This window comes from Myxine glutinosa, unplaced genomic scaffold (assembly GCF_964187855.1).
Source record: "Myxine glutinosa unplaced genomic scaffold, kmMyxGlut1.1 SCAFFOLD_2903, whole genome shotgun sequence".
NCBI lineage: Eukaryota > Metazoa > Chordata > Myxini > Myxiniformes > Myxinidae > Myxine > Myxine glutinosa.
In genome coordinates this window covers 25001-38132 of record NW_027618997.1, presented here as the reverse complement: position 1 = coordinate 38132, position 13132 = coordinate 25001, and the positions used below count along the sequence as shown (strand labels likewise).

At 47.3% G+C, this 13132-nt stretch overlaps 1 protein-coding gene across 1 annotated transcript in view; it reads right to left on the bottom strand.

Moving 5' to 3' along the window:
* Positions 1-3186: 3186 nt before the first annotated feature.
* Positions 3187-13132, bottom strand: part of LOC144889343 (Fanconi anemia group I protein-like) — a gene marked incomplete at its 3' end in the record, with an annotated part of 26606 nt that continues 16660 nt past the window's right edge. The window contains exons 3-5 of the mRNA XM_078769530.1: positions 3926-4116; positions 3674-3730; positions 3187-3246 (exon numbers count right to left, since the gene is read on the bottom strand). Coding sequence (XP_078625656.1) covers positions 3187-3246; positions 3674-3730; positions 3926-4116 — 308 coding nt within the window. The remainder of the gene's footprint in view (positions 3247-3673; positions 3731-3925; positions 4117-13132) is intronic.

The following is a 13132-nucleotide window of genomic DNA, read 5'->3' as shown; positions in this document are numbered from 1 at the left end:
GTTCACTGTCCAGTGAATAACCTGAAATGGTACAAAGGGAAGCAGTAAACTGCTCGAGGTTAAAAAAAAAAGTTTAGGTTAGCAAAAACGGGAAAATAATGTAAATTGCACAGTTATATTGTAAAAAAGGCCTTCTTCAGGGAACAAGTAATGGGGTAACAACTTACAGCCGTTCTGCAGCAATGTAAGTAAATTAAGCCTTGAAAGTTGATGCAAACAAATCCTACAGGTGTCCCAACCTCTGCTGATTACTTGATTACAAACCCCCTGTCTGTATAAAAGCAGTATTGGAACAGACTGTTAATGCACCCTCCGAAGCATTATTTGGACAATATTGCACTGCAGGAAGTAGTATATTGGAAATTGGAGGAAACTCTGACAGGAAGAGGTCTGGCAGACCCAAAGCCACAACAGAATCAGAAGACAAGTTTCTTAGAGTCAACAGCTTGCGTGATCGGCGGCTCACAGGACAACAGCTTCAAGCACAGCTCAACACTGCTCGAAGTAAGCAAGTCTCAGTTTCAACTGTGAAGAGAAGACTTTGAGCTGCAGGTTTGACAGGTCGAGTGGCAGTAAGAAAGCCATTGCTAAGATGGCAAAATAAGACAAAGAGGCTTGCCTGGGCCATAAAGCACTGCCAGTGAACTACTGAAAACTGGAAGAAGGTCTTATGGACCGATGAATCAAAATTTGAAATCTTTGGTTCATCACACAGGGTTTTTGTCCGCCGTCGAGTAGGCGAAAGGATGGTTCCTCAGTGTGTGAAACCAACTGTCAAACATGGACCAGGAAGCGTGATGGTCTGGGGCTCTTTTGCTGGATCCAGAGTCGGCGACTTGCACAGAGTGACTGGCATCCTGAACCAAAACGGCTACCACAGCATTTTGCAGCGCCATGCAATACCTTCTGGTATACGCCTAGTTGGTCAGGGGTTCATCCAACAGCAAGATAATGACCCTAAACACACCTCCAGGCTATGTCAAAACTACATTCGAGGAAAAGAACAAGACGGTAGACTTCAAATCATGGAATGTCCAGGAATGTCTCCAGACTTAAACCCCATCGAGCTGGTTTGGGATGAACTGGACAGAAGGGTGAAAGCAAAGCAACCTACAAGTGCAACACATTTGTGGGAACTTCTGCAAGTGTTGGGAAGAACTTCCCGAACAATATTTGATTTCCATTGAAGAAAGAATGCCACGAGTGTGTTTGGCGGTTATATCTGCAAAAGGTGGCTACTTTGCTGAGTCAAATATTTAAATTAAATTTTGTTAAACAAAATGATTCTATGATTTATTTTTTTATCTCCAATTGTTTATTTGTTCTCTGCTTAATTTCAGAGTACATTGAGACATTAAAATGCGTTTTTTAAAATTTTAAATTGAGACATTAAAATGCGTAAATTTCAATAAAAACTGGAAAAATTGAGGTGTTCGAAAACTTTTGATCGGTGGTGTATATATATATATATATATTGTTGCGGTTGTGCCATAAAGGCAAACCCCCTATAGTTAAATTGCACGACAACATGTAGCCTGCAGTAGTTAGTTATTTTCTATTGAATGTAAAGATTAGCCCTTTCCCATTGTGTAGTAATCAAAACCAATATGCGTTTTCCTATTCAACCATTCCTTTGACGTTTTCTCACTCCCAGTTCTACCTTGTTCTTCCATAAGCCTCATTCATGTAAAGAAATAAAAAGGAGGCATATGAACTATGATAACTATAATAATCTACACGAAGAAGTCTTTTAGAAATGTTAGTTTGGTCCAAAAATATTGGCAGAAATCCAAATTGTTCTTCATGGTTTGTGCACACCATCTACAGTTAAAAGTGTGCTGTCAATTTTCACCGTACTCCATGCAAATCCACTTGTACTTCACCAACCATATTTCTATCAGTTTCACTGCTGAAGCTCTCACCTAGTTTCTGTTCATACAAAACTTTTCATTTTTTTCATTCACCCGTCACGGTCTTATGTTGGTCTTTGTACTTTGAGGAACTTACGATTAACCGTCTGTCGATGCAAGAATTAAAAAGAAATACCAGCTAGATGTGTTCAGTGAACTTTCTCTGCAAGTTGCAAGAAAATAACTGCAAAATGCAGAATGTTCACACTTCCTATCCCTTGTTTCGTAAATGGCACAAGGCTGTGGGGTAGCATAATTGGTTGAAGGCACAGCTGTGCCACTGATGCAGTGCACTCTGTAGGTTCGGGCAGGAATTTGTAATTTGTTCAAGATGCCAATGACATATCGCTATTTGCGAAGGACACCATGGTATCTTTAACATCTACCCACTAATACAGGTAGACGGGACGTTCAGTTTAACATCTATCCGAGGGACGGCAGACACATTGATGACTCACCCTGCCTATGAAACAACGGGATGACAGTTTGTAACTGAGTCAGGAATCAAACCCAGGCGAGACAGCTTAGAGGAGTGTGCGCATACCTCTAGGCCATCCTGCCAGCCATACACTTCCTGCTAATGGTATTGGTGCATGCATATTCAACAAGCTTATTCAGAATTCATATTTTTGGCAAATTTACAATTAAAAAAATTGGCCAAATTTAACTTCATTAATTAAGTATACTGTATATGACAAATTAAACCCTGCCTAAGCTGAGCAATCGGTTTCAAACTCAAGTGATGTGCTTGCATGATCACAAACAAATTTGTGGCGCAAGAGCTAACCCACTTCCTGCATTGATTTTCTCTTGCGCTTGGATACAACTTCGTACAATCCTACCAAAAATCATATTGATAGAAGCTCCCATTGATTTAGTCTGACACAATACAATGAATGAACAATGCGAGGGTTGCTCAATTAATTTGCTTCTACTGGTACAGGTAAAGACAGGCTCACAAGAGTTATCTTATTGTATTCCAGGAATGATGACAAACGAACCACATGTACAGACAGAAGCTCTTCCATAATAGCAAATATATGACTTTAGTAAACTACATAAGGCTAAATAAAAGAAGAACTAGTCTAGCTGCTGAAGGCCAGTGCAGATTTGGGTCGGGAAACAGATAAAACAATGGATGAAATAAGCAGGACATTGATCGAGGGTTAACACCCAAATGTCAGCTTCTTCTTGTTTCCAACAACGGCTAGCATACTTCAATCAACGTCCTAATAATTAATTGATTTCATCCATTATTACATAATGGTGAGTGTACCTGGAGATAGGTGATGAATGCGTAGCACTGGGGAGTCAGGTGTGAGCCTGAAAGCCTCACCTAAAACACACAGTTAACACAACAGTTGAATAACATATTCACACTGGTATAATGAAACTTTTCAAAGAACAAACCGCATTCTCAAGCACCCCAAAAAATAAATTAACAAAGGACACTACATTTCAACTGGGATGTACAACTTCATACACTTTACCAAATGGTTTGCTTCACCACGTGAAGAGCTTTACAAGATTTCCCTCAACACTATATGGAACATTTTTGCTGCTCTGGTTATGATAACACATGGCAATAACTTTAACAATAAGTTTTCAAATAGCTTTGTTTTTGCATTGCAACAACTGTTCTCAAGACCAAATCATATCTGATTAACAGTGTGAGATGTCATTGACATTAATATAAATAAATCTTTCAAAACTGTTTATGAAGCATAGTAAGCACACCCACGCAGACACACACATACACACACCAGCTTCTCGAAGCGAGCAGGCAGGTGTCCAGCTGAAAGTGCGTACACCTGCAGATACTACACACACAGGGAGAGATAGGTACATTACACCTGAGAAGAAAAATTCACTAAACTTGATCTAAATGGCAGATCTATACCAAACATCGAGCATTCTATTTGATGGACCCTTAACTAATGAAGAAAATGCACAATGTTTAAGCAAGTTGGGAAAATGAAAGCATTTCCAAGTCGGTGAAGAGAAGCAAGCCTCACATGCTTGACAAGGCCCGTAAGCGTGCTATAAAGTCTGCCAATGAGCTTCAGGAGGGAGTCGATGCAGCTCCCTGGTGGCAAAGCTGACTGAATGAGCTCGTGGCATGCTGTAATGAGATATCCAGCCTGCAATATTACAGCCTTCTCCAGTGCTGCTCGGAATTCATCATCTTTCTCCTTTGCAGTTTCATCTGCACACAACAGGTGAAGGCGGCAGCACAAACGGGGGCACGCATTTTCAAGAGAAATTCAGGAGTAATTTTCCCTTTAAAAAATACCTACCAAAAATGAAAGAATAAGTGGAACACATTAGATTGTGCATCATAGAGAACAGTGAAGTATAAAGCCCTTTCTTGTCATGCTGAGAATCAAAATAGAAAAGAAAACTGATCAACTCTGACCAGGAATTGTTTGTAGATCAATTCAGACTTTTCCTTTGCACCATTTTGGCTGTCGATCCATTGCTGTACTGTCGTTATGCTCTTCCAGAAGCCTCAATAACTGCATAACAATGTTTCCTATTCTGGTAGGAAAAGTCCATTCTTGCAGAAACATCGTTACAAATAGACTGTGCACAGACTTATTGCCCACCATGCAACTGTACCAAACCCCCTCCCCCTCCACCACTCCAAAAGTTGTGTGAAAGAAATGTGGTTTGTTGCACTGTGAAAGCTCAGGTGCATTCACAAAGAAAAATAAGCTTGGAGTAAATTCACAGTTTTGACAGCTATAGTCAATACTTTGAAGCTTCGGACTAGTTAATCAGACAGGGACCATGGATTCGTATTAGGAGGTAATTGTGTGTGAAACCTAAAGAAGTTAATGGAAGAAAAGACAATTACAGCATCAAAATGATATTGAATATTTTTCCCCTTACTTTTTCCAAGTCTTTTATATTGTCTTGAATAAAGTATTGTATGATCAACAAATACATTTTGTTTGTACTTAAAATGTATCTCGTGAAAAACGCCAGGGGCATAGAAAAAGCCCCTTTATATAAGGGTATGTGCCATGTGGTAAAGTCTAGAAAATAAGGGACATTCAAAAAGTCTTGTGTGCATGCTGTACTGCCCTTGTGTTCTTAGGAGGAACAAAGTAATGCTCCAGAAAAGTTCACATAAAGGGGTGCCAATTTGATTCACACACCTGCATGAAGAAGTAAATGTATTTTATTTGCCAGACGTAGGCCACCCCTTTTTATGAGATGTTCTGGAGCATTACTTGGTTCCTCCTAAGAACACTAGGGTAGTACAGCATGCACACGAGATTTTTTGAATGTCCCTTCTTTTCTATTGTTCGACATTTTCTATAAGCTATGGAATATCCCTTCTTTTCTCTACTTTACCACGTGGCACATACCCTTATTTAAAAGGGCCTTTTCTATGCCCCTGGGATTTTACCCAAGAATGTCCCTTCTTCTCTATAGTTTGCCAAATGGCACACCCCATATAAAGGGGCCTTTTGTATGCGCCAGGCATTTTTCACAAGATGCATTTTAAATACAAACAAAATGTATTTGTTCATCGTACAAGACTTTATTCAAGACGATATAAAAGACTTGAAAAAGTAAGGGGAAAAAATATCCAACCCAGACAGGGTTTGAACCCACAATCCCCAGCTTGAGAGTCTGATGCTTTATCCATTAGGCCATTGAGCCAGCATATTAGAATTTTTTTATTTTAAAAATATTTTAAAGGGGTATAAAGTGTGTATATATATATATATATAATTTATATATATATATATATATATATATATATATATATATATATATATATATATATATATATATTGTTACGGAACCCGACGTCGGCCTATGGTTCCCCTTTGAGGGGGGATTAGTCCCCTCGCTTGTTACTGACCGACGTGGTCCCTGAAGCTGCACCGCGACCTCCGGAAAGGTCGGTGAGCAGCTTCGTTCGTGACCGCGGCTTCGTTCTTCGTTCGTAATTTGCAAAAATTTGTTCGTAATTTGCCGAGCGGATGGCAGCCGCGGCCCGAACCGTTAACAAAGACTAGACCCGATTCCTTAACGTTGGCCAAATCGTGCCACAGGTATTCAATTGGGAAAAGACAAAGACGACGGATGTGAAGAAGAAGAAGACAAAAAGGGTTTGCAATACGACTATAATTTATTATTACTATTTACAACCAAAAGAAACCAAGGAGGGGAAGGATAATAAAATAAAGACAGAAGGAATCAAGGAGACACAGTGCAACGCTAGCTTACCTACAGTCTTAATTAATACCCCAGGACAAGACACACAAAACGGACGACAATCAAACTCACACGAATGGGGAAATTGCAGGCAGGAATGGAAGGACTGGAAGGAGAGGAAGGTCCAACGGGAACCGGAGCTGGAGCTTGATCCCGCACGGGACGTCGGGCGGGACATCGACGGCCACCGATGCCACCGCAATCTGGCTCCCGCGTCGCAGCGGGTCGAAACTGCGTGGTCTCAAAGCTGGTGGTGGTGGACTCCAAGCTGGTGGTGGTGGTCTCCAAGCTGGTGGTGGTGGACTCTCTGTGGTGGACTCAACTCATCTGCTTAGGGATCGTGGGGATCGTGGGGACTCAACGTGGGGATCTTTTACTCATCTGCCTAGGGATCGTGGGGACTCAACGTGGGGATCCCTTACTCATCTCTCTCTTGCGCGATCTTCCACGCATATCTCATCCTCAAGCGCGGGTGTGACACGCCCTCGTCGGTTTCGGTACCGCCCTCCCCCCGTGCTCTGTGACCTTATATGGCAATGCCACGGGCTTGCCTCCTTATTTGGACATGGCGCCGAACGGCGCGCCCCTCGTGGCGAGCTACGGGCTTGTTCCCTTATTTGGGCATGGGGCTGAACAGCCCCGCCCCTCGTGGCACGCCCTGGGCTTGCCTCTTCCCGGCGACCCCGGCCCTCCTGTTCAAACAGAGCACGGAGCACATATTCACTATTTGCAGCGAAATGAGAGGGCGCGCACCCCACACTTGTGAAGCTGCTTTACCCAGAGAGGGAGTTTGGGCTGGGAAATGTAATTATTGAAGGGGAGCTATTCTTATTTGATTCGGTGCAATGGAGTGTCAATTAATGGAAGACACAGCCTTAACCTACATAGAATAAGGAAATAAACTACCAACAAGGAGGAAATCTATGATTGGCTAACGTGATTGTATATGACCTAACTAAGGGACGCCCTTTTGACCTTTATACACAACTGGAGGAAGGAGGGTGATATTTTACCATTTACTACACAATAAAAAAACACAATTCTCATATCCACAACACTGCACCCTCCTCCTCTTAGGCACGTCCCGGGCCTATTACCTTTACTTTTAGTGTGGCACGTAGGTGTAGTTCCCTCTACATTTAACCTGACCCTGAGTGTGACAGTTTTAAAACACAAATAAGTATGTCCCGCTGCTCCATTGCACCCTGCCTAACAGATTTACGCCCACAACTAACCGAATTGCGGAATGGTCGTCAAACTATACATTTACGATGGGGGAGTATTATTTACAGTTGACGCTACTTTTATTTACAATACGCAACCCAGGACCTGTGATTGTTCTTTTGGGGGGGAGACAGCTTGCCCTGCATCGCCGCACCAGAAAGCACCCAAAACGCACCAAAGCACCCTCAAGCACCAATCGGTGCACAGTCACCACAGTTCAGTAAAAATAAACCAACACACCCTGGTGCTGGTCTTCCTCTTCGGCTCCCTCTGCTGGCCATTGGTATTCTTCCTGATGTCAACTTCTTTGCTGGCGGCCTATTTGGACATAATAAAAGTGCACAACCGTGTCCATTGTTCTTTTATTTATTTATGGCCCACAGGGCCGACTATTGTGGTTCACCTGTGTGGCATCGGTGCCCTGTGACCAAGGTCCGCCAGCAAGATCTCGGGCCTTCATGGCCGGTTCCAGCAGAGGGGCCATGCCCCAACCCATAGGGTCCATCAGTGGTGCTCAGCCACAGACATGTGGTCCATACGTGGTGCATCGATGCAGACAGCTGTGGTTGCGAGAGTTTCGGGCGCACAATGGCGGACTCCCGCACGCTCCCCTCGGCGCCCAGTCCTCGTGTGGGAGACAAGGGGGGGGGGAAAAGACAGGTGAGCGAGGGGTAAGGTCACAAGGGTACACGTCAAACAAGGCAATGCAAGGCGAGGTGCGTTTGGAGACGGAGCGGAGAAAAGCTCGTCCCTACCGTACGTCACCCCCCCCCCCGTCACCTACTCTACCCTTGCCCTTACCCCATATTTACAACAATCTACACATTACACTCCACCTTACAAATCCGTCGCTATCGTCACGTCTTCCCCATATTTCCCCCATACCCAATTCGTCCCCACAATCCCTCTAACCAAAATTTGCCATCACCAATTCATCATCAATCCTCATAAGGAGGGAGAGATGGAACAACAAAGCACAATGTCACACCCACGTCATGATGCGTCTCACATTCCAAACATTTGCACAATAAAAATAATAAAACCTGGCATGGTGTGGAGTCGCGTCACCTCAGGTGAGTGGATGCAGATGGTGCAAGGAGATTCTTAATCCTAACTATTCTCGAAATGACATTAACACACTTTACACTACCCGGGGTCTTCCCTGCCAATCCATTGGCCAACTTACACTATGGGTTCTAAAAACCAATTCCCATTGACCAAACTGTGGTGCTTCCTCAATTTGGGGTCTCACTCCCCCGGTTCAACTCCCTGTGCCCTTGCACAATTTCAGGGCTGAGTCGTGTAGCTCTCCCAGCAGGTCTACCCACCTGCACACCTCCACCACTGTCGTTGTCTCCGAGCTTACCTGCTCCTCACCTAACCTATCTAACTGGGGAAGGCCCCTCCTGGCTCTGTCACCCCTCGGTGCCCTCTGGCACTGGGCTACGGAGACAACGACAGTCCGTCCGTCCTCCGGATCCTCGGGCCCCATCCACAACTCTAACGGCTCCCAGAGCCCACCTGCGGCCTCACCTGGCCGACATCCTCACAGTGGTGGAGTGCCCAATCAACTACACACACTAACAGGCCACACGCCCAGCCATTTCCACGTCACTAATGCACCCATCCAAACTCCATTCTTCCACACGCACCACAGATGCCAATATCCAACCACAATTTACCTATACCCTCTACCTAACACTTACACTACCCTCCCCGGGTATTCGTGATGGGGGTCCATCCTCCTTTCCCCCATCCACACCTTCGCACCATCCACTCCACAGTTTCCACCATACTCACTCCATACCATCCATTCCCTACTCCATATATTCCACACTCCATGTATTTCACACAACCATTCTCCATACACCTGCAGTTGCACACCTGTGCAATCACTCCTACTGGTGCTTCCTGCACCCTTCTTCCTCCTGGGACCATTTGGTCAACACAACACACATCACCATCACTCACTCATACACTGCTCCATACACCTGTTCAGTTGCACACCTGTGCAATCTCAATCGTTCCTCACTCACTGCTCCATACACTTCCACGCTCAATACACTTTTGAATACACCTCCAACACTCACACGGCATCATCTAATCTACGTGGTGCCCTGCTAAAACTCGCTCTTCCCCGTCGCCCCTTACATTATTGCGCTCCCTCGTCATTATCATCCAACTACCCTCTCTATGTCCCCACTACCGGTTCAATGTTGCTACCTAACCTTAACGTTACCTATGGTCAATCTCTAGGTCCCTACACACGATATCCTAACCCTCCCGGGCTAGTTTTCACTGCCAACCCCATAACTAGTGCTACTTTGCCCCCGCTGTGAGGGATGGCAGAGTTGCCATCCCTCCACATCGGGCATCTCTCACTACCAATTTGGCTCATCCAATTGCAATCAATCAAAAATTTTCCAATTATCTGCCAATTCTATTCACTTTTCTAAATTTCGGATCAAAAACACTATCATCATCACCGTTCATTAAACTTGAGCCTCGGTGCGTCGTTACATTCTCAAAGCCCGGCTTCGCACAGCTGAGCAATGAACGCGGGTGGTTTGTTCGCCTGCAGGTTGAATCCGTCCGGCTTTCGGTTCAGGGGGGGGGGGGGGGGGGGGCTTGGTCGGGCCGAGATTCCACGCACCATCTCGGCGCGGTACCTTGCGGTCCCGGGCCCGATGGCTCAATCTCGCCCGGTCGCAACTCCGCCCCCACGAGGGGGCACCGTTCCGCTTCCTCCCACTCGCCCTTGAACCGGACCGGTCGCCTCGCCCGACAAGGCCCGGACTCGACCGTGCGGGGCCAGGCCCGAATCGTGCGCGACGCTCCGAAGCAGGGCGACGCAGCATCGATCCGCGCGAGGCTTCGCATCCAACAAAGCGCTCCGCGCACCGAGCGCCCGTTATCCGTCGCCCTAGCTGCTAACCTGGTCAACGTCGATGCTTCACTTGCATGCTCACCCCACGCGACCCGTTTCACACTTACAAAGCCCGGCGTTCCAACGCCGCCCGTACATTCCACACACTCCGTCCATTCCACCAACGCACTCCCTGTTACACACCACACCTCCTGCGCACCTTCTGGCGCACTCTCCTCACTCGGTAAGTACTCCGTACCACTCACCATGGCGTGCACTCTTGCATCCACCCACTCACGCGCTCCGATGGGCTCTCCCACACTCGCGCCACCACCAACTCACTCTCTGTGTCACACTCCGTACACCCCGACGTGCATTCTCGCTCGCACTCGGTTTCACACTCGCGCTCCGATGTGCTCTCTCGCACTCGCGCCACCATCAACTCAGGTGTGCTTCCTCGCACACGTTCCACCACCACTTTACTCTCCGTGTCACACTCACCCTCGCACGTACACTCCGTATCGCTTTCACTCCCTGTGTCACACTCCGTACACCCCAACGTGCATTCTCGCTCGCACTCGGTTTCACACTCGCGCTCTGATGTGCTCTCTCTCGCACTCGCGCCACCACCACCTCATTCTCCGTGTCACACTCCGTACACCCCGACGTGCATTCCCGCTCGCACTCGGTTTCACACTCGCGCTCCGATGTGCTCTCTCGCACTCGTGCCACCACCAACTCATTCTCCGTGTCACACTCCGTACACCCCGACGTGCATTCCCGCTCGCACTCGGTTTCACACTCGCACTTTGTAACACACCCATTCCCCGATGCACACTTTTTTTCCACAAGCGCGCCATTTCCACTCACACGGGACCCTTCACCAACGCCCGGGTGCCATATCGACCCCAATCGCGCGACAATTCTCTTCGCGCCAAACCCCCTCTTACAAAATCTCCCGGCACCACATACAGCCCGTCTCACCTTCGGGGGTCTTCTTCCTCCCTGCACCAACACCTGCAAATCTTCATTTGGGTTATTAAGCACAGCATCGTGATGTGAGCACGGACTTTGTACATAATCCATTTCTCCCTGCAATTCCCGGGCTACCTCCGTCGTCTCTTCAATTTTAACTATACCCATTATTTCTTTTTCTTTATTCGCCTCAACGACCGCTGGCTTTAATAAAATTTTCTCTCCTACCTCAGCGGTCGCCGGCTGCCCCAAACCCCGGGTCGCGATCTCTACACCCGTCATTTTACCCGTGCTTTTCTCCGCTTTACTCACCCAGCGCTTCTCGACCTGCTTTACCTCGCTGTGCACCGATGTGCCTCTCCCGCCTCCCATGCCGTCTACGATCTCCCCCATTTTTTTAATGCTGTCGTTTATTCGCTCCCGATATCCCTCCGGGTTGTCCCTTGCTCCCTTCCTCCTTTTTTTCATGTCGATTCCCTGGGTAGCCATCATTGCATCCAATCCCCTACTGTCACCCTTCATAGATGCCATGAAATGCGTTATAAATAGGCAAAAGTCCATTGGCACTGCGGGCTCGGCTGTCGCAGTCACGTACGGGAGGCCGCCATTTCGTGTGCCTGTAACCCCCACGACCGCACCTTCTTTGCTCTCCTCCTCCATTTTCCCCACTTCTTCCCTGGGGTCCTGGGTCGATTCTACCCCCTCTTATATTTCCCCCACCGGCATCCGATCATCTTGACCATCCATGGCACGACTTAAATTTAGATGTTATTGCAATGTTGGCCGATCCAAATTTGGACCAATTTTTTTTTTAGATGTTTAAAAATTTGGTTCGGGCCTCGAATCCCACTCCTGGCACCAATTGTTACGGAACCCGACGTCGGCTTATGGTTCCCCTTTGAGGGGGTATTAGTCCCCTCGCTTGTTACTGACCGACGTGGTCCCTGAAGCTGCACCGCGACCTCCGGAAAGGCCGGTGAGCAGCTTCGTTCGTGACCGCGGATAAGATGGTAATTTGCCGAGCGGATGGCAGCCGCGGCCTGAACCGTTAACAAAGACTAGACCCGATTCCTTAACGTTGGCCAAATCGTGCCACAGGTATTCAATTGGGAAAGGACAAAGACGACGGATGTGAAGAAGAAGAAGACAAAAAGGGTTTGCAATACGACTATAATTTATTATTACTATTTACAACCAAAAGAAACCAAGGAGGAGGAAGGATAATAAAATAAAGACAGAAGGAATCAAGGAGACACAGTGCAACGCTAGCTTACCTACAGTCTTAATTAATACCCCAGGACAAGACACACAAAACGGACGACAATCAAACTCACACGAATGGGGAAATTGCAGGCAGGAATGGAAGGACTGGAAGGAGAGGAAGGTCCAACGGGAACCGGAGCTGGAGCTTGATCCCGCACGGGACGTCGGGCAGGACCTCGACGGCCACCGATGCCACCGCAATCTGGCTCCCGCGTCGCAGCGGGTCGAAACTGCGTGGTCTCAAAGCTGGTGGTGGTGGACTCCAAGCTGGTGGTGGTGGTCTCCAAGCTGGTGGTGGTGGACTCTGTGGTGGACTCAACTCATCTGCCGAGGGATCGTGGGGACTCAACGTGGGGATCCCTTACTCATCTCTCTCTTGCGCGATCTTCCACGCATATCTCATCCTCAAGCGCGGGTGTGACACGCCCTCGTCGGTTTCGGTACCGCCCTCCCCCCGTGCTCTGTGACCTTATATGGCAATACCACGGGCTTGCCTCCTTATTTTTACATGGCGCCGAACGGCGCGCCCCTCATGGCGAGCTACGGGCTTGTTCCCTTATTCGGGCATGGGGCTGAACAGCCCCGCCCCTCGTGGCGCGCCCTGGGCTTGCCTCTTCCCGGCGACCCCGCCCCTCCTGTTCAAACAGAGCACGGAGCACAT